General features: G+C 36.8%; 3 protein-coding genes across 4 annotated transcripts; all 3 read right to left on the reverse strand.

Annotated features, from left to right (window-relative positions):
* Positions 1–2057: 2057 nt before the first annotated feature.
* LOC149014982 (glucan endo-1,3-beta-D-glucosidase-like) lies at positions 2058–4052 on the reverse strand. Its single transcript, XM_089155762.1, has 2 exons — positions 2626–4052; positions 2058–2509 (listed from the first exon to the last, which is right to left on the reverse strand). The coding sequence occupies exons 1-2, from the start codon at positions 4013–4015 to the stop codon at positions 2478–2480; spliced, it is 1422 nt and encodes a 473-aa protein (XP_089011888.1). The 5' UTR covers positions 4016–4052; the 3' UTR covers positions 2058–2477.
* Positions 4053–4636: 584 nt separating this feature from the next.
* Positions 4637–8194, reverse strand: LOC149014983 (NADPH HC-toxin reductase 1-like). Of its 2 annotated transcripts, XM_089157219.1 has the most exons (6): positions 7962–8194; positions 7697–7866; positions 7357–7572; positions 5835–5909; positions 5533–5636; positions 4637–5060 (listed from the first exon to the last, which is right to left on the reverse strand). In XM_089157219.1, exons 1-6 carry the CDS (start codon positions 8086–8088, stop codon positions 4922–4924), a joined length of 831 nt encoding a protein of 276 aa, XP_089013345.1. In that variant the 5' UTR covers positions 8089–8194; the 3' UTR covers positions 4637–4921. The 2 variants fall into 2 exon arrangements, with proteins under 2 accessions (XP_089013345.1, XP_089013344.1); XM_089157218.1 differs by having other exon boundaries at positions 4639–5060; positions 5533–5909; positions 7962–8193.
* Positions 8195–11643: 3449 nt separating this feature from the next.
* LOC149014984 (NADPH HC-toxin reductase 1-like) lies at positions 11644–16083 on the reverse strand. Its single transcript, XM_089156287.1, has 5 exons — positions 15881–16083; positions 15628–15797; positions 15297–15512; positions 13134–13510; positions 11644–11938 (listed from the first exon to the last, which is right to left on the reverse strand). Exons 1-5 carry the CDS (start codon positions 16005–16007, stop codon positions 11800–11802), a joined length of 1029 nt encoding a protein of 342 aa, XP_089012413.1. The 5' UTR covers positions 16008–16083; the 3' UTR covers positions 11644–11799.
* Positions 16084–20490: the final 4407 nt, after the last annotated feature.

Below are 20490 nucleotides of genomic sequence, written 5' to 3' on the forward strand. Positions count from 1 at the left end.
TAAAAAAGCATAGAGACCCCAAAATTGAATTTTCATTGGATAAATTTTTCAAAATTTTTACTGAATACCTTTCAGATACTTTTTATTATAGGGATATAACCAGTGATAAATAGTAATTTAACTATTTTCAGTGATAAATTTGACAAATATATCGAATAAAAATCTAATTTTGGGGTCTATGTGTTTTTTTAACATAAGAGGTGTTAGGCCTTTTGGGTGGACAATTTACTCAAAAAATTTCCTTAAGGACTTAAACTAGTAAGTTGATCATATAATATTCTAAGAACTTGTAGAAACAGTAAAAAATTGAATGTTATTGGGACCAAGAAAACATATCTGCATGCATGATTTGAACGATAGGGAACTATATATTATATACAATGCATTGCACCTAATCCTTCAAGAATAACAAGACCAAGCTAATTTTTTGAGTAATGTCGATGGAATGAGTGCCAAGTGCACAATCTTCGTTCTCAAATTGTGTGATAATTTTGGTCATTTGTGATGTGTGATTTATGTATTTAATGCTCCATCTCTGGCTTTTCTATTATTTCCTCTATTGTTCTATGGTTTATGCAGTGACTCTACCCACACTGGTCAATATATTCAAAAGGCATTGTTACTTGTTTGATGTAAACATAATGTTTTTTTTTTCAGGTATTGGTTTAGATTTATTTCTTGTATGGGTTTTTATTTGCAACTTGCTAAGGCGTTCTTCTTCATTTTTTTACTTCAGATTCATCTCACTACCATGGACAATTATTTGCAAGTTTGTAGAGTTTTTCTTGGGTATTTTGTAGTGGGTTTGATCCAATTGCTTGAAACCATTTTCATGTTGGAATATGAACTTCTGATTTGATGGTGTTTTTGTTGTATTTATTTTTTCTTCTATGTATATGTCTTCCATATTGTGTTACTTTATTTTGTCTGTGATTAGCCATACTGAAGGGTTCTAATTAAATTGCAGATGTGAAGTTCCCAGCAAGAGAATGAGAGTTGCGTTACTAAGTAAAATTGATAAGGACCATTATAGTTGGAATAATATTCAATGGTGGGCTTGGGTGGAGTAGGAAAAACGCAATTTTGCTTCAGTACTATGCATGCCAGCGGTGGCGTTGAAGCCACGTTGTCCAAAAGAATAATAATAATCATTGATTAAAGTCATGTCGTAGTTTGCTTGTTTTAAATGAAGTAAAACGGTAGACTCAACGAGGTTTCAAACCAAACCTGTTTGCTTGGATCGAATCAAGGCATTTCAAATTGCCAACTCATTACTTCTTCGTTCATAGTTCGATGTTCACGGCTGCGATCACACCTCTTTTCTAAATCCAAGCATCTATGATATAAGGATAGCTTACCGTATCAAATCCACATGTTCTATAGACTGAACCAAATTTTCTAGGTGGAATGTTAAAATGTAAAACAAGGTTAACTGGATGATCGAATCATTGTCTCTTAAAAGGGCATTATAAGATAAATGTTCTCTCTGCTTGAAAATGAAATCTCGACCAAGATTTTAATTCATTAATGGACCGAATGTTTTGCTTGATGGTCCTACACATTAAATGTGCAGGACTAAAGCAAGGTCATATCCTGAAATCTCGTTTGAATGTCATGCGCATTCAGGCTTCTTGCAAGTAAAATTATCTTATATAGTTTCGACATGAGGTCGACCACCCTTCTTCACTTTGTTCCATACAAAAAATACCATTCTTTGATGAGATGGCAGGCATTTCTTGTGCATAAAAGAAAGAAATTAAAGAAAACAGAACAAGGTCCCCTCCGACCAAAAAAAAAAAAAAAAGATAAAAAGAGTTTCTTTGGTGGGTAGTTTTCAAGCGGGGAAGAGCTTAAGTTTGAGTAATTTATAATTTACATGTGGGTGACTAGTGCCATGTAATTTATAAGATAATAACGGATAGTCAAGAGTTTTGTCCCAAATATAATAGATTTTGTATAATTTGCTCTGAATTTTTTATAATTTATACTTATATTTCTGCATTTTGATTTACAACTTGTAGATTTAAAGTTTTACAAGTGACATGATCTTATGCCACTAGCCGCTGCAGTAAATAAAAATTCCCAAAAACTATTTCCAAGCCGTCGAGAATTTCTGGAAAGGACTTAACAATACCATACATTAAACATTTGTTTAGTGTTAGATTAGCTTTGCAAGGAAGAGTGACTGAAAATTTCTAGAACTCTTTTGCCCTGAAAAGCTACTTTCAGAAGGTGAAAACTATCTTTACGTGATGAACTCCATAAATAGAGCCGCTGATGGCTCCCCCCATAGATCCAGGAAAGTGTTAAATTCCACATATAATAAAGCTACTTTGATTGAAATCAACATCAGAATACAGTAGCTTAATCAATTTTCCCTTAAATATATCTGTAATCCTTTTGTCAGACATGAGAGCAGCTGTCTGCAACTCCATTTATGGTTTTTTCGTACAGCATCTGTAGCTTTTTCTATTCCTCTACTGCTGCGGATAACGACAAGCTCCATAACCTGAAATTACAGAGAGAAAAACATGTTCATGGACAAATCATTGAATCCATGAGGTACCCAACAGCAAAAAGGAGCAAAAACAGAGGGAGATAATAGAAATGGATTGGATAACTCACTAGGATCACTGAAGGTAACAAGGCCAGTGGATTTGAAGTCACAGTTCCAGTAGTTCCTTCCATGCATTTGATAGTAAGTATTCATGGCGTAAGAGGCATGAGCATGAAGTTTATTGGGTTCAAAGCATCCTCCTTTCTCAAACACTTCTTTGCAATCTACTCCACCTGGTCCACAACAGAAATCCAAAACTGCCTGCAACACCTTCTCATCGGCATGTGGTTTAGCCACACACCAAACCGAAGGACCTCTTGACCCACTCGTCGATTTCTCTCCAAACCCACTTATCTTTCCTTCACCAGTGCTACTGCAAAACTTGCAGCTCAGATCAAGTTCATAAACCTTCGATCCATCGCCATTAAAGATCCCAAAGTTTCTCTCACTGGTTCCACCCTTTTTCTGGTTCTCATTGAACAAAGCAAACACATACACCTCCACTGCATCCGTGGGATTCATGGGTGTTCCTTTGTTGGAATCAGCTCGTTCGATCAATCTCGTGTTGTAAGTCTTGGCATTCTCCGGCGTTGCAGCTGTGTCGCCTGATTCTCCCTTGGACGGCCAACCTGACTCTGAAACGGTGATCTCAATAGAGCGATTCCCGAACCCTAGAGCGTTAATGGCAGATCTGACAGCATCAATTTGGGCATCGAGCATGTTGGTGTAGACATAGCCCTTTGGATCCTTCACCTTCACAGTAGTGGCGTTCCCTAACAGAGCGTATTGGAGATCGACACGAGAAGGGTTGTCTCTGTAAGCGAAGTACGGATAAGCGTTCACCATAAATGGCGCACCAGTGTCTGCAAGGAACCCAACTATGGAAGTCATGGTGGGCATAAGGTTGAGAGCGAAAGTGGAAGATGAAGGAGGGAAAGAGGTGGCAAGAACGGCCATGCTATGTGGGGTTGTGACCTTGATCTTGCGATCGAGGCCATGGGCCACGAGGACGGCATGAATGTTCTGCATTGCAGTGAACAAGGTTTCTGGGTTGGAATCGACACCAGTACTGGTGAGAAACTCGTTGCCGACGGCGATGGCGACGACGGAGGTAGCAGGGAGAAAGGGAGCAATACGGTTAGTGAACCAGAGTTGAGCGGCTGAGGGGTTGGAGCTGAGGGTAGAGACATTTTGATTCTCTAGAGCGACGATGAGATCAATGCCAGTGTTAGAGAAAGCTTCAAGGATATCTGGGTTGGTATCGTAGATCTTCACCTTGTCGATGCGAGTAGATTGCAGAAGCTGAGCTACCTTCTTTGGTGAAGGAAGATCATTCCCAAGAGTTCCATAGTTCACACCCACTCCTGAAACATTATGAAGTAGTTGCAGAAGATGAAGGAGGAAGAAGAAGAAGAAGAAGAAGAAGAAGAGTGATCTTTGTAGCTTCAGAGCATGCATTTTTGGTTCTGGGTTTTGGTAATGGCAGCTTTGAAAACAGAAACCTGGAAATGATATAGGAAGGACGATTCAAATTTACCTAACATACCCTTGCTTTTTGAAATTGAAAGAGCAGTTTCAGGGTTATTGAGACGAACCGTCGAACCACCGAAAGGTTAAATTAGTCATGTAAAAGTGCACGAAACACGAGTGTGATAATTAGTTTGAAAAATCAGTCCTCATAGGACGACAGAGTCAAATCTTGAGAGCCAGCTTTGAATGCATATAATGACCATCTCACCCCTGTGATCTCTTACAGTTTTACTTGTAATGGATAAAGTGGCTGGCTAAAATTGTATTTTCAATCAAATGTTCCCAAAATGCAGACAAAATAAAGAAATTCGGAGCAGTACAGATTGTTGAACCGGTCCTACAAATTGGACTTTGGGTTTGTGCTGGACCCGGCCGGACCTACACATTGGACCTTTGTGCTGGCCAGGTTTACATATGGAGTTTCTATAATTTTCATATAAGTACTTTTTGAAAATCCACTCTTTTAGATAAAGATCGATTTTCCCCCCTCAAATGGAGATTCAACTATCTAATCTATAAAAACCTTTTTTTTTTTGGAATTGGTAACTTTATATTAGCGATGTGGGACTCTTACATACATAAGAATGTTGAACCCGTGACCTCTTCAGCAAGAAGTGTTTAACATATATACTTGGTAGGAAATGCGACAACTAATTTAGAATGTAATCAAAATAAGTAACAAAGCAATACTATGAAATTTAAAGTACAAGTGCATCAATTCTCATCAGAGATTTTCCAGGGTCAAGATAACACTTGGCTTTACAGGCTAGTGAGCATGGATTCAAGCAATATATGGTCGCACATGCATTTGCGGGTGCATATTTATCAGCTAGTTTATTTGAAAGCTCCTATCTTCTTACAACATTGAAAAGAGTCTTCGAATATTGTCTTCACATCATAGTTATACTTGAATCCCAAATCATTCAGCTTTCTTGAACCCCAAGACACTGCATTACCATACTGTCCGAGAAACCTAAGAAACAACCACACAAATAATTCTTTGTTATACATTTAGATCATCTAAGAAACAAATTAATGAGAAATGGTTAGCTCACTGAAACAATATAAGGAGGAAGGAATGCGCACATACTGGCTAAGGAGGGCCTCCATCTCTTGTGATGGCAGCATGAGTTAAGGAGATGGACTTCCAATTCTAGGTTTTAAATATTATTTGGAAAGTCATCTAGACTCTAGTTGGTTCACCATCCCCCATTATGGATACCCCGAGAAACAGGTAACAGGCTTATTTTTGTTATCTGGAGTTTAGATTCCTCTTTCTAGACTCCCCCTTAAGTCTAATACCCCCCCACCCCACCCCCGGGTTTCCATTCTCTTTGTCTAGTCTTCTTTCCTTTCCGGGGTTTGATAATGATAGTTTATTCATCCAAAAAAAAAACTAAGAAGAAAAAATGGCATATATCAACTACTTGGAGAGATAATCTTACTCTTTTGCAATGCAAATTTCTGGATGATATCGATTGAAGTAGTCAGCAATCTCCTTTGTATCAATGAGATCACTTGCAACCAAAAATCTGCCCTGCAATGACAACTGATCCATACAAAAAATATGGGCTTCACTTACATCATCAATGTGCACAATAGGAATCTTACCCAACAACCCTTGCAAAAACTCTAAGCCTTGATAGCTGTTAGGATCATGCAAAGGTTGGGAGAGAAGGTTTGCTAAACTTGCAGGTATGTAAGGCAGGAGAGTATCTCCTCCCACGAGCGCACAAGCCAAGCTCACCACTTCCAATTTATTCTCTTTATTTGCATACTCAAGTAACTTTGTCTCTGATTTTGTTTTCGAGTAGGTATAATCCTGCAATTAAGGCCATAAGGTGAGATCACATTAAAAATCATTCAAACTTCATAAAGAAACTAAATAAATGAACTTTAATTTTTCGTTGTACCTACACCACAACCTCCATATAATACAGAGAAACTTAGTTTCAATAATTGATTATAAACCATCACAGGGTTGTTTGGTTGGTAATGACCAATACCTTGTAGTAAAGAAGTCATGGGTTCGACTCTATCTGATGGTATATATAGTAATCTCTTCTCCTGTATATAAAAGTGCCCTTATCCCAAAAAAAAAACAAATCTAATTATTTAAAAAAAAAAAATTAACCTTAGATATATAAGTGTAGGGATGTTACTCTTGGATGCAGATCAGAAAAACCGATCTGAACCGGTTTGGTGAAAACCGACCCATAACAGACCAATTATAAACAAATCAGTCCGGATACCATATTATTATTAGCCGTATGTCTTATTTGAAAATTAAGAGGATGAACATTAAGAGAATTTAAAAAAAATTAAGCACAAATATGAAAAGTTTATGAAATTTTGTTGTAATAGGATTTTAATTTTTTATTAGAAACTTGAGATTTTAAAGCTAATAAAACATTCAAAATAATAGCAGACCATATTTTGGAGAAATCCAAAATTTCAAATTCATCACAAGATCATACAACAGACACAAGAGATCGATCTTGAATGAAAATTTTGGAGGATACCTTTTAATGTGAGAAATTTTTTTGGTAGCCCAATTAAGTTTTAGCGGTAGATAGATTAAGTTCAATTCAAAGTTCGGGTAAGACTGAGTTAAAATAGCCGATTACGACTCAAGACCTAGATGGCCCAGACCAAACCAGACGAATTCTTAAATAGATCGTAGAAGGTCAAACATTTTTAGACCGATAGGCTCAATTAGGCCCAACCGAGACCAGCCCGACTTTATCAATTGACATCCCTATATAACTTGAATGGGCTAAAAAAAAAAAAAAAAGGCTATAATAAAATAATAAATAACCAAAAAGAGCTATAAAACATAAGCTTTAACTACACTTTTTTTTTTTTTGTCTCTTTTGTTTTGGAGCATGCGATTTTTTCTCCCACCAATGTCGTTTGCTAAGTGTAATTGTCTCTTTCGTTATCTTTTGGTAACCCAATTTAGGGTTTTCATGAATCAATTTGACCAAAAAATCTAGGGTTTCTGCAGATCAATTTGTGGCCTCAAACCATCGTCACCAAGTTGTCTTTCCATTAAATAAATTTGTTCCTTAACCGTAACTTAATATCAAGTATCTCCCCGTCCTCACATCACCCATCCGACAGTCAAACAGAGGCTTGGCCTAACTGTTCGAGTGTTAAACAGTTAGGTTAATAATGTATGTCTTTACCAACTTTTTTTATTTTTTTATTTTTTTCTGTCATAATTAATCACCCGGTAAAGCACTCAACTGAGGAAAGTGATAAAATACCTTCAGAAGCTGAGAACCATAATAATTAATTTGAAGATCAAGAGGTGTCCAACAAGACTCATCCATGGATTCCTTGAAACCAGAACCATCTTCTTTCAATGGTGATGCAGCGATCACAGTTCCTGTATATATAATTCTCTTCACCGTTCTTGAACTAATGCAGGACTTCACTATGTTTTCCACTGCTGCTACTGCAGCTTCAGCCGTGTTTTTGTACTGTTAATTTACTCATGAAAATACAGAAATAATAATACAGAAATAATAATCCAGAAATCAAATTCAATATCAAAAGTTGAAAGATCGATTGATCAGTGAAAGAGGATGTTAACAGATCGAGTACCTGAGAGCTCTGATTGTCGTTTTGAAAGGGAGTGGCGACATGGAACACAAAATCACAGCCTTTAATGGCGAGATTGAACTCATCTGGCTTGTAAATATCAGCTTTAAACAACCGCAACTTGGTAGCTGCTTCAGGGAAGCTCTTGAGAAGTCCTACCTTTGAGTGATCATCTGCGATTCATTTAAGTGAACGAAAACAACCTCAACAACAACAACAGATCCATCACAGACCGACACAGAGAGAAAGAGAGAAGATGGTTAATTACCCAGATTCCTGAGAGTTGCATGGACAGTGTGTCCTCTCTGTAAAAGCTTCTTGACCAGATAAGACCCAATATAACCTGCACCACCTGTAACACATGCGGTTCTGTGGCTGCTAGCATGTTCTTCCATTGTAGGGATAGACAGACTGATGATTCTGGGTTGCGGACGAAGTTTTTCCTGGTGAGAATTTGTGGTTTAAAATCATAACACAGGAAGGCCCATTAAAATTGTGCAGAACCCAAGCAATTTTACATTAAATATGGACAGGAGTGGGGTAAATATCTGACTTAGGATAGTGTGACCTGCATGTTGCGCATTTAATGCGCAGCATGTGCAGCGAACGGTCGAGATCGACCGTGCACGGCACTGAAGCACGGCCCGAGTTAGGATCCCTCCCCATTGTGCTGCCTCACTGGTTTTGACCGCAGAAATAAGGGTACAGCCCATTGATTAAATGCTAAAGTTAATGAAAAACAATTTACCCTTTTTCTATAGTCAAAATCCGTCAAGAGAGGTGATCCGGACTCATAAATATCTACCCATCTGCAGAGGCACCCTCTAGATGGGCGACACATGACCCGCAGAGGCCATGTGTCCGCATCCAAAGGTTTGGGAGGATGGATGCCCCTTTGGGTAGAGAAGATTTGGACTCTATTAAGCAATGGCAATTACAAGTTGATACTACAATTATTTACCATACATTTTGAGAGGGACCCACTTCTAAGCTTTAATAAAATGAACCATATATTCTCAAACATAAGTCACCCTTTTAAATGTGTGGTGAAGGGGTTTAGAAGGAGCACAATCATATTCCTGTCAGAGTATATTGGAAATCAATATGAGAAGGGTTGTCTCTAAATGCGACAAATGTCATTATGTAATTTACACATTTATATTGGACATTTCTAAGGTTATTTTGTTTATATGTGGCGTTTATTATTTCTAGTGGTTTATGTGATTATTTGCTCCACTAGATTGTTTGGATTGATTTTATAGTGATCATCCAGTTTGAATCACTATGAAGTCCTCAACTTGACTGTACCTATCATAATGTATTATTTGCTTAAATACTCATTATTAGACTATGACAGGTTTGAAGGGTGCAAATTAAAATTGCTTGTTTCTCTATGGTTAATATGTTTTGGATCCGTAGAATCACTTTGTTTGATACTAGCACATTGCATTCATTTATATCATCTTTTCTTGTATGGTTTTGCCTAAAAAGTTAAAGTGAAGTGTTCTCATTAGACATTAGTACCCCCAGTAGATCAGTTGTGAAGCTAGAAGAAGCGTTTGAGTCTTGTCCAGTATCCATCTCAAATTCGGGAATTGAATGTTCATCAATGAATTTGGATATGAAGGACTTTGATGTTATTTTAAAAATGGATTAATTGACTATTGATAGGGCGGTTATCTTGTGCTTTGAGAGAAATGTGCAGTTTCATCCTAGAGGTGCTCTCCTTTTGAATTTCAAGGTGATCATGAGAAGCCTCATGAAAGTACTCTTTTTTGTATCTACGTTTCAAGCCAAGGAGTGGTTGCACTACAAAAAAAATTGTGAAAAATGTGGTTTTTGATGTGTAACAGTTTATCCGATGCTTCTCCCGACTAAGCCTCCCCTCAAGCCGAAGACGATGAGTCCTGCAAAAAGGGTTAGATGCGGGTCGGCTAGAATACCGGGCAACCATCTCCGATGGCTAAGTCAGACAGTGAACATGTATTGGATGCTTACCGGAGAGGTATGTCCTTCTTCTTATACTGTAAGTGTTATCTTTTATATATTTGGCAAGTCTACCCGACGGAGGCTGTTGTTTCTCCAGAGATTATGCCTCCATGTCGTTGGTCTTGCTCGATCAGTGACTGGATTGACCTTCTCTATTGAGAACGGTTACTATATTGGTCCAGCGTGTGTTACGCCTTGATCAAGCTATTCAGTTCTTATCTCGACATAAGATACGTGGAGCCTCGGCCGGGTCTGACCTGGTCGGGTAGGAAACTTCCGTATCATTTTCCTTGTCTCCTGCAATTCCAACAAGACCTTGGAAAGGAAAAACTCTTGGCCTATGGATTTTCATTCTCGCATGCGCAGAAATCTTCTGCACGTTATTGAAAAATGGCATGTAGTAATCAAAAATCTAAGATTTACAAGGATTGGGTTTTGGTGTAAATAAAATTATAGGCTGGGTAAATGCAAATAAAATTTGTTAATGCCCAAGAAATGGATTGGACAAGATTATCGATCTTCTCGACGACTTCAATGACATTCTTCAATTGTTTCCTCTCCTTCACTGACCAAAAATCGAAACCTTGGCATTCTATTCGTGAAGAATATGCCCCCTGAAACCTCAAGAAACAGCCCATCAAACAACGCACTGTTAAGGAGTTAGCTCCCATGGTCGTGATGGTGGTGGCAAGAACCTAAACAGACAACAGCATTAAATCATCCTCCATGGAGAAGAAATCCAAGAGCTTCGACTGGATCATCTTCAGAAATTAGTGAAGAATCTGGACAGCAAAAATTCACTCGTAAAGAAAATTAAAAAAAAAACACCAAAGCAAACACAGAAAAAGAAAAAAGAAAAAAAAGGATAGTTTGAGTTTGTTGCAGCACCGGGTTCTTGTGGTGGTGATATTTCCTTGAGTTTGTTGAAGGGAGAAAGAAAAGGGGATTGGGTCACCCGTTGTAGCAACAAGATTCATTGGCTAGGGTTATTGGGGTCTTCTAGCTGCATTTGTTTGTAAAAGTGGGGTGAGAAAAAAAGGGATAGAAAAAAAATATATATTTTAAGAAAAGTGTTAATTGTGGGTTCTATTTTTTTATTTTTCACATTTTTTTCTTCATAAAGTCTCACATATTATGTGGGTTTTGAAATGACGGTGAAAAAGTTAGTTTACCACTTCACCAGACAAGTTTTCTTAATTTAAAGAAACTTATCTCTAATTTTTTATTCCAAGTAACCAAACAAACTATATTTTTAAGATTTAATGAAAAAAATATGCTTTTTCAAAATTTTTCTCATCTTTTTTTTCCCACTCCACTTTTATTTCAGCAAATAAACGCAGCCCTAGTGAATGCGTTGTCAATGGGGGTGGAATTTTGTAAATTCGAGAAATTCTTTTACATGATCACTTTTATTACTTTTTATCCCTCTTCTTCGTGTCATATATTATGCACTGTGGAGAAGATATCTGTATAGGCACGAACAAAAATCCTGAGTATATAAAATGGACGATTCAAATTTTGAGAGCCAGTTGTGAATGCATACAATGACCATCTCACCCTCGTGATCTTTTTACTTGTAATGGATGATGTGGATCGTTGAAGTCATATTTTAAATCAATTGTTTCCAAAATTCAGACATAATAAAGAAATTGGGAGCGGTTCAGATTGCAAAACCGGACTAGGATTTTTTTTTATTTTTTTATTTCTACCCAAAAAGATTTTCATTTTAATGGCAATTTCCTTATAAGTAATTTTTCGAAATCCCCTCTTTTAAACAAAAGTCTTTTTTTTTTTTTCTTTCTTTCTTTCTTTCTTTCTTTCTTTCTTTCTTTAATATATAAACATTTAAAATGTTTGCTTAAATTAGCAACACATGATTTAACTATTTGCGACAATAATTTAGAATGCAGTTAGAATGAATACAAAGCTAGCAATGCTATTAAATTCAATTTTTTTTTCTTTTTTTTTCCCAAAGAAATTCAAAGTACACAGTGCATCAATTTTCATTATAGATTTGTTAGGGGTATACATAAGACTGTGCTTTATTAGCTCGTGAACATCAATTCAAGCAATACATGACCACATACATATTTGAGGGTGCACATTTATCAACTAGTTTATTTGAAAACGCCTAGCTTCCTTGAACATTGAAAAGAGTCCTCTAATATCGACTTTGCATCATAGCTATACTTGAATCCCATATCATTCAATTTTCTTGAACCCCAGGGCACTGCATTACCGTATTGTCCAAGAAACCTGAGACACAACCACACAAATTATTATTTGTTATTTGGGTCATCTAAGAAACAAATTTACGAGAAATGATTAGCTAGCACACAGGGACGGTATAAAAAGGAAGAAATATGTACACTAGCACACACTAAGGAGGGCCTCCATCCACCATGATGGAAACATAACCCAAAAAGATGGACTTCCAACTTTAGGTTTTGGATATTAATTACTTGGAAAACCATTTGATTTAATGTCTCCTCTAGATTCCGGTTAGTTCCCCATCTCTCTCGTTTTCCACTTTTAGGATTTTGGTAATGATAACTCACGCATCGAAAAAACACTTAAAGAGGGCCTAAAAATGGTATAGATCAATTACTTGAGAGATATTCCTACTCTTCAACACTCCGGCACACACTAAGGAGCGTCCATCCATTATGATGGGAACTTAATCTGAAGAGATGGACTTCCAACTCTATGTTTTGGTTATTTGGAAAACCATATGGTTTAATGTCTTCTCTAGATTCCGGTTAGTTCTCCATCTCTCTCATTTTCCACTTTTAAGATTTTGATCATGATAACTCACTCATAAAAAATAAAAAAACACTTAAAGAGGGCCTAAAGAATGATATAGATCAACTACTTGAGGGATATTCTTACTCTTCTATACACCTGCACACGCTAAGGAAGGCCTCCGTCCATCATGATGGGAACGTAACCTAAAAAGATGGACTTCCAACTTTAGGTTTGGATATTAATTATTTGGAAAACCATTTGGTTTAATGTCTCCTCTAGATTCCAGTTAGTTCCCCCTCTCTCTCTCGTTTTTCACTTTTAGGATTTTGGTGATGATAACTCACTCATTGAAAAAACACTTAAAGAAGGCCTAAAAAATGGTATAGATCAACTACTTGAGAGATATTCTTATTCTTCTACACACCGGCACACACTAAGGAGGGCCTCCATCTTGTTATGATGGGAACGTAACCTAAAGAGATGGACTTTCAACTCTAGGTTTTAGATATTAATTATTTGGATCGAAAACCATATGCTTTAATGTCGCCTCTAGATTATGGTTAATTAGTTCCCCATATCTCTCGATTTCCGCCTTTAGGATTTTGGTAATGAAAGTTTACTCATTGAAAGAAAGAAAAAAAAAAAAAAAACTTAAAAGAAGACCTAAAAAATGGTATAGATCAACTACTTAGAGAAATATTCTTACTCTTTTGCGATGCAAATTTCTGGATGATTTCGATTGAAGTAGTCTGCAATCTCCTTTGTAGCTATGAGATCACTTGCAACCAAAAATCTGCCCTGCAATGACCACTGATCCATACAGAAGATATGGGCTTCACATACATCATCAATGTGCAAAATAGGAACCTTACCCAATAATCCTTGCAAAAGCTCTAAGCCTTGATAGCTGTTAGGATCATGCAAAGGTTGGGAGAGAAGGGTTGCTAAACTTCTAGGTATGTAAGGTAGGAGAGTTTCTCCTCCCACGAGCCCACAAGCCAAGCTCACCGCTTCAAGTTTATTCTCTTTACTTGCATACTCAAGTAACTTTTTCTCTGATTTTGTTTTCGAGTAGATATAATCCTGCAAAAGAGGCCAAAAGATAAGATCACATTAAAACTCATTGAAAGTTTGTGCAAATAAAAAACCTCCATGTTGATATCCTTCTACAATTATTTTCATTGACTTTTAACCCAAAAAGACAAAGACCCCCATTTTAGTGTGGATCTTGTTAAACTAGTGCATCTGACGTGCTTGATGCCCAACATTGGAAGAATGTCACGTAGATTTTATTAAATTAATCTTAGATGCACGAAAGAGTAAGTGTAGATTATACCAACTTAAGTGCCTAGTATTGGATGGATGCCACGAGGACTCCAGTAAATCTCAGTCACACAAAAAGAATGGTTCGATTTGAATCAAGAAAAAACTTGTTTATTTTACTTAAGTTGGTATAAAATATACATGCACTTTGTGCAACTAAGATTTAATAGAATTAATGTGGTTCATCCAACGTTGGACCCCATAGGCACTACCCTAACAAGATCCTTCTAGCATGGGGATTATACCCATATAAGATAGAAAAATTAAGAGTTTTTTACATGAGCCCCCTCCATTTTCATGGAAAATAAGCCGCACCCCCTCTAAATCAAAACCTTGCAAATACCCCCCCCCAACCATTAACCTCGTTACTTAGGACTGTTAAATAATTTTAATATGACCATATTACCCTCAAATATGGTAACGTTTGAATTTCTTATTTTCAAAAATTTTTTACATGAGCCCCCCTCCATTTTCATGGGAAACAAAGCGCACCCCCTCTAAATAAAAAACCTTGCAAATACCCCTTTCACCGTTAACCCTGTTACTTAGGACTGTTAAATAATATTAATATGACCATATTACCTTCAAATATGGTAATATTTGAACTTCTTATTTTCAAAGCCATACCACCTCACTCCTCACAATTACTCACGATTCCTCGTAATCAATCTGTCATCACCACTGCCAATCAACGTGCTTCTCCTCAAGATGAGGTATGCACTGCTTCTCCTCAAATGTTGCTCCGGTGATAATCTTGGGCGTTGATTGGCAGTGGTGACGACAGATTACAAGGCATCATGAGTAACTGTGAGGAGTGATGTGGTATGGCTTTGAAAATAAGAAGTTCAAACGTTACCATATTTGAGGATAATATGGTCATATTAAAATTATTTAACAGTCCTAAGTAACAGGGTTAACGGTAGAGGGGGTATTTGCAAGGTTTTTTATTTTAGAGGGGGTGCACCTTGTTTCCCATGAAAATGGAGGGGGCTCATGTAAAAAGCTCTTGAAAATGAAGTTCAAACGTTACCATATTTGAGGGTAATATGGTCATATTAAATTTATTTAACAGTCCTAAGTAACGGGGTTAACAGTGGATGGGATATTTACAAGGTTTTGATTTTAGAGGGAGTGCGGTTTGTTTTCCATGAAAATGGAGGGGGCTCATGTAAAACTATGGAATCCACTTCTAAGTTATAATTACAAAATAAATCAAAAAGGAGTACATGCTTTTCAGAACAGTCGCTATCTCGGATTCCACTTCGGTGCTGCGCATTTAATGCGCAACATTCAAGCATGCCCCCCCTCCTCCACGTCCTCAGCATCACCCATCCGACAGTCAAACAGAGGTTTGGCCTAACGGGGACGATCCAAATTAATAAAGTAATGCATTATTAACCTAACTGTTTAATAGTAGAACACTCTTAATGATTGAATCATCTATCATAATATGTCTTTACCAAAAAAAAATTTTTAAATTTTTTTATTTTATCTATCATAATTAATCACCCGGTAAAGCACTCAACTGAGGAAAGTGATACACTACCTTCAGAAGTTGAGAACCATAATAATTAATTTGAAGATCAAGAGGTGTCCAACAAGACTCATCCATGGAGTCTTTGAAACCAGAACCATCTTCTTTCAACGGTGATGCAGCGATCATAGTTCCTGTATATATAAGTCTCTTCACCGTTCCTGAACTAATGCAGGACTTCACTATGTTCTCCACTGCTGCTACGGCAGCTTCAGCTGTGTTTTTGTACTGTTAATTTACTCATGAAAATACAGAAATAATCATCCAGAAATCAAATTCAATATCAAAAGTTGAAAGATCGATATCGGAAGTGAAAGAGGATCGATGTTAACAGATCGAGTACCTGAGAGCTCCGGTTGTCGTTTTGAAAGGGAGTGGCGACATGGAACACGAAATCACAGCCTTTAATGGCGAGATTGAACTCATCTGGCTTGTAAATATCAGCTTTAAACAACCGCAACTTGGTAGCTGCTTCAGGGAAGCTCTTGAGAAGTCCTACCTTTGAATGATCATCTGAGATTCATTTCAATGAACGAAAACAACATCAACAACAGATCCACCACAGACCGACAGAGAGAGAAAAAGAGAGTTCCTACCCAGATTCCTGAGAGTTGCATGGACAGTGTGTCCTCTCTGTAAAAGCTTCTTGACCAGAGAAGAGCCAATATAACCTGCACCACCTGTGACACAGACGGTTCTGTGGCTGCTGGCTTGTACTTCCATTGTGGGGATAGACTCTGACTGATCTTTCTGGTAGCTTGTGACGTTTTTTCTATGAACTCATGGATAGAATTTGCAGTTTCTGAGATCATACACACAATGCCCTTTAAAAGAATGTGGATCATCTATTTATATAGAGATTAAAATTTTCAATTCACACGTTTGGATTCATGACACATGTCGATAAATAATTCTCTCTCCATCATTTAAAAAACATTTTGTTTTTAGATTAAGTGTAGGAATCTAATCATGTGCATGGTAAAATCGAGTGTATATCATCATCTCGATTGACGGGGGAGCACCAGTCAGCTTTACACCACAAATTATGTGAGGTCCACAAGTACAAAATTATAAAATAATAATAAATAAAAAACCCGTCACCCTAATCCTGTGGCCCCCCTGTAATTTGTGGTCAATATCCGTTCCTGTCAGGAGAGATGATCCGGAGTCGGTAAAATCTTATCTCCGTGTGGGTAGAGAATCTAGACTCACTCATGAACTGGTTGAATTTCTTAGGGTTAGGGTTAAGCAAAAAGTTGCTTAAAGCATTACACCCTAAATATCTAGATTGTAATTCTCAGACCGTTGCTTCCAGCAGTATTTATAAAATAATACTGAGTTCTATCGGTAATTGAACTCTCCACAAATGCCCACTATACCGTTAGATCGTAACTAATCTGATGGTTCATATTAAAACATAAGTTGATTATGACTTAAATACCTTAACAATTGCCAATGATGGGTTAGTAAAGCGATTAAAGGCCCAACCTCCCTAGGGGAGGTCTTGGGTTTGCAGCCACTCGGTGGCATTAAATATATAAAAAGCTCCCTTGAGGATATAATCGTGGTGCGCGCAAGCTGGCCCGGATGAACCTCATATAATAAATAAATAAATAAAAACCTGAACAATAAGTTGGGTATAACTTGAGTACCTCAACATAATACTTCAATAGAATCTTTCAATATGGATGACATCATTTTTATTTCCTTATTTGAGCAAATAGACTAATCAGAGTGTAGATAGTCATTTGGCATTTGCTTTAGAGAAGATATATACACGGCCTACCTGCCTACCTTTGGATTGTCATTTTTCTCATGGTGGTCCTTTGAGATTAGTTAGTGTAAAGGGTGTAAAACGGTACGATATCGGTAAATCACTATAATATCTAAATATTGATACGTATAGTACAAAAAAAATTAGCATATCCTCATCTCTATTTTCTGATAATCTAATTATACCTTAGGATTAAATGAAATCATAGTTTGTTTCAGTTTATCTTCCACCGATTAGCTTAATTTTTTTTTTTTTGGTATGAAAGTCTTCTTTATAAGGGAATAGGCAAAATCAAGGTTGAAGAACAAAGATCAATCAACTAAGGAGTGGATTGGGGCCAAACAGTCACGCCTGACAGGGATTGAGCCTTCCGGCTTAGGAAGTCAGCTACATGGTTGATCTTCCTAGAAATAAAAGAGAAAGTACATTGGAAAAAAAGGGATTGCAAGTGCAGAATATCAGAAATTATGGGGTCAACTGACAAAGGTCTTGGTCTATGAGGGTATTGAAGTAAATTGATGAGCTCTTGACAGTCTGATTCCACCATAATGTGTTGAAGGTCTTCACTTAGGCCATATAGGAGAGACTTAATAGGTTGAGTTTGTAACAATCAGCTTGGGCTTCCTTAGTCGTATATCAATACCCACATGATTGGTCAAGATAAACTCATGAATTGAAGCTAGACTTAGGTGAGCCATATTACATGTTAGTAATCGACAAAACAATGGGAAATTTGAAAGGAGAGTATTCCTAACCTGTTGGAAGTCCTAATACTTCTGTTTCTCTTTCCCATCTCATTTCCTTTCTTCACAATACCCTTCTTCCCACATTTAGGTTAGCTTAGAGGTGGTGGACTGGTGGGTATAGATTAAATGAAATGAAATTTCTAAAATTTTACAAGCTATTATAGGCCAATTGGTTATAAAAGAAGTTCAGATCCTCTCCACTTAGTATGTCTCTTCATCCATTCATCAGCAGTCACATAAATGTGGGACCTATACAATTTTACTTAACATTAACAAACCGTGTGAGTGTTAGTGAATCAGTGGAGTAGTCTGGCTGGAGAGAATCTCCATTATTATAAAAGCATGTTGTAAGTCTCGTTTCCCTGGGATACTGTGCTATTTCACCGTTTAGGAATAGGATTAGGTGATAAGTGAGGAAGGCTAGCTTTTTGGAAAAGTTGGAACTTACTGGTTATACAGCCCTTGGTGGCCCTTGAAGGCTTTGTGCTATGGTAAGACTATACCGTCGAATAACAAGTGAACTTTGTATGTAAAATGATTCTTACAATGGAAGGCTGAAGTTATCTTCTGTTGGTTTCATAGGCCCTCAATGTGAATCTTCAGGTTCTTTGCATTCTTCTACCAAAAAGGAAAATTCTTTAGGTTGCGTTTGTTTGCCAAGGTGGGGTGAGGGAAAAAAAAAACATGTGGGTCCCATGTGTAGTGGGGTGAGAGAGAAAGAAAGGAAATAAAATGGTTTTGTGGAAAAGTGATAGTGGTGGGTCCCACTTTTTATTTTTCCACAAAATCCCACCAAATATATGGGGTTTTAAAATGGCATAGGGTGGGAAAATTGGGCTGCCACATCACTAGACAAGTTTCCTTAAAATTAAGGAAACTTGTCACCCATTTTCCCACTCCAAGCAGGATCCACATCCTCTGTAATTCCTTTCCTTACAAGTCCCTGTAATTCCCTCATAGGATTATACCTTTGGATTACTTAAATGCCACGTGGCACAATCTTATGAGGGAATTACAGGGAATTGTAGGGAAAGAATTACAGAGGATGTGGATCCCTCCAAGCAACCAAACAATCTACCATTTTGAGATTTAAGGGAAAACTAAGAAATCTACACCTTTTTCAAGAACTTTACCACCCCACCTTTATTCCAACAAACAAACGCAGCCTTATTGAAAGAGAAAAAATAGGAAAATCTTTGTCTTTTGATTCGTGACACTATATCATCTATCTAAGGTTCATTTCATGTAGTTCTTGAGGAGTGTTATTTTTATTAATGTGGAACTTTATTGACGCTTTGAGGTGACACTTTTCTAAATCTTGTTACAAGGATTAACTGGAGATAGACAACTTCAATATCCTCTGGATGGGAATTTTACTTTGGTTTAAGCCCCACAATCGCCTTTGCATAAGAGCAATAATTATCTCTCCTCACATACTTTACATTCACTGAAGTTCAATCATAGATTACTAATAGCTAAAACTGCATTGACTCTTGGTCAAAGTGACGACGATCATGAAAGTGGGGCTTCAGTTGATAAGGATTAGTTGTTCTGATGAATCTAATGATGCTTCTTGTTAGAGCTTCTTAATTAGTCTCTTAGATCATTAGTCTTAAGTTTTGTGATTTACGTTTTTGGTGGATTATTCTTTGCTTTATTGCTCTTCTTTTTACAAGATACTGAAATCTCTCATTTCTTTTTTTTATTGCATATCATGTTTTCAAGAAAAGTATCTCACTTCTCCTCTTGCTTTTGCCTTCATTATATTGCATATTGAGATAAAACAATTTTTAAGATCTCACTCTCTTAATCTTTCACATGCAGTCACGTGTGTTTGCACATATACAAGTTTGCTAGTGAATATTAAAGGAGTCAATTGTTAAAGGCCAAGTCAATTGTTAAGACCAAATGAATCGGTCCATTATAACCTGAATTGAATCGGTTCATTATAACCTCAATTCTTAACTTCACTTATTTTAGGTTTCCTAATTGTGGAATTGTGCATGAAAGGAATGCACAGCCCTATGATTGCCTAAATGGAAAAGTAACCCAATGCAATGGTAACCGTGTGGCCCAAAGGCTCTCCCAAGCTTGATGGAATCTTCGCTTCCTCATGATTTCATGGAATGCCATCTGTATGGTGGAAGATTGAGGCTCCATGCATGGATTTTCTTTGTAGAGGTAGTTGATTTCTTATTTAATGACATAGGGAGATTGTTATTTGAGTCAAGAAAGCAAGATTTATTAAAGAAGCTTGTAACACAATTAAAATATGGAGTATTCTATTAGGGGTGTAAATGAATAAATTCGCTTTCAAATTCGTATTTGCATATACTAAGATCTGTCCAATTACTAAGATGCAGATATAGTTTCTTATTAATTATTATCCGTACTATAAAATTATCCGATTAAGTTATTTATTTATATTTATTTTTCTTATTTTTATAAATTTACCTGTGATATATGACTATTTTTTTAGATTTTCTACTAAAATAGCTACTAAAGTTGCTAAATTCTTAAATTTCAAACCTAGCATTCACAAATAAAATATTAAAGATGTAGACAGGTAGTTGAAAACTTATATTCAATTTGTATTTATGCCCATTTAGAATAATTTATTTAAGAAAAATAATTATTCGATTATTATCCGAATCCGACTGAATCTATCCGAAAACCGATAAGATAT

This window comes from Hakea prostrata, chromosome 5 (genome assembly GCF_041222555.1).
Source record: "Hakea prostrata isolate BN-2017 chromosome 5, UWA_Hpros_2, whole genome shotgun sequence".
Classification (NCBI taxonomy): Eukaryota; Viridiplantae; Streptophyta; class Magnoliopsida; order Proteales; family Proteaceae; genus Hakea; species Hakea prostrata.

Excerpts from the sequence above, each read along its gene's own strand:
- LOC149014984 (XM_089156287.1), bottom strand. The coding sequence starts at position 16,007 with ATGGAAGTACAAGCCAGCAGCCACAGAACCGTCTGTGTCACAGGTGGT. Across the intron at positions 15,798-15,880 it reads TGCAACTCTCAGGAATCTGG|ATGATCATTCAAAGGTAGGA; the intron begins GTAGGAACTCTC and ends AATGAATCTCAG. Across the intron at positions 11,939-13,133 it reads GAAATTTGCATCGCAAAAGA|GTTTCTTGGACAATACGGTA; the intron begins GTAAGAATATTT and ends GTTGTGTCTCAG.
- LOC149014983 (XM_089157218.1), bottom strand. The coding sequence starts at position 8,088 with ATGGAAGAACATGCTAGCAGCCACAGAACCGCATGTGTTACAGGTGGT. Across the intron at positions 5,910-7,356 it reads ATGGTTCTCAGCTTCTGAAG|GATTATACCTACTCGAAAAC; the intron begins GTATTTTATCAC and ends CCTTAATTGCAG. Across the intron at positions 5,061-5,532 it reads GAAATTTGCATTGCAAAAGA|GTTTCTCGGACAGTATGGTA; the intron begins GTAAGATTATCT and ends GTTGTTTCTTAG.
- LOC149014982 (XM_089155762.1), bottom strand. The coding sequence starts at position 4,015 with ATGCATGCTCTGAAGCTACAAAGATCACTCTTCTTCTTCTTCTTCTTC. Across the intron at positions 2,510-2,625 it reads TGTTACCTTCAGTGATCCTA|GTTATGGAGCTTGTCGTTAT; the intron begins GTGAGTTATCCA and ends CTGTAATTTCAG.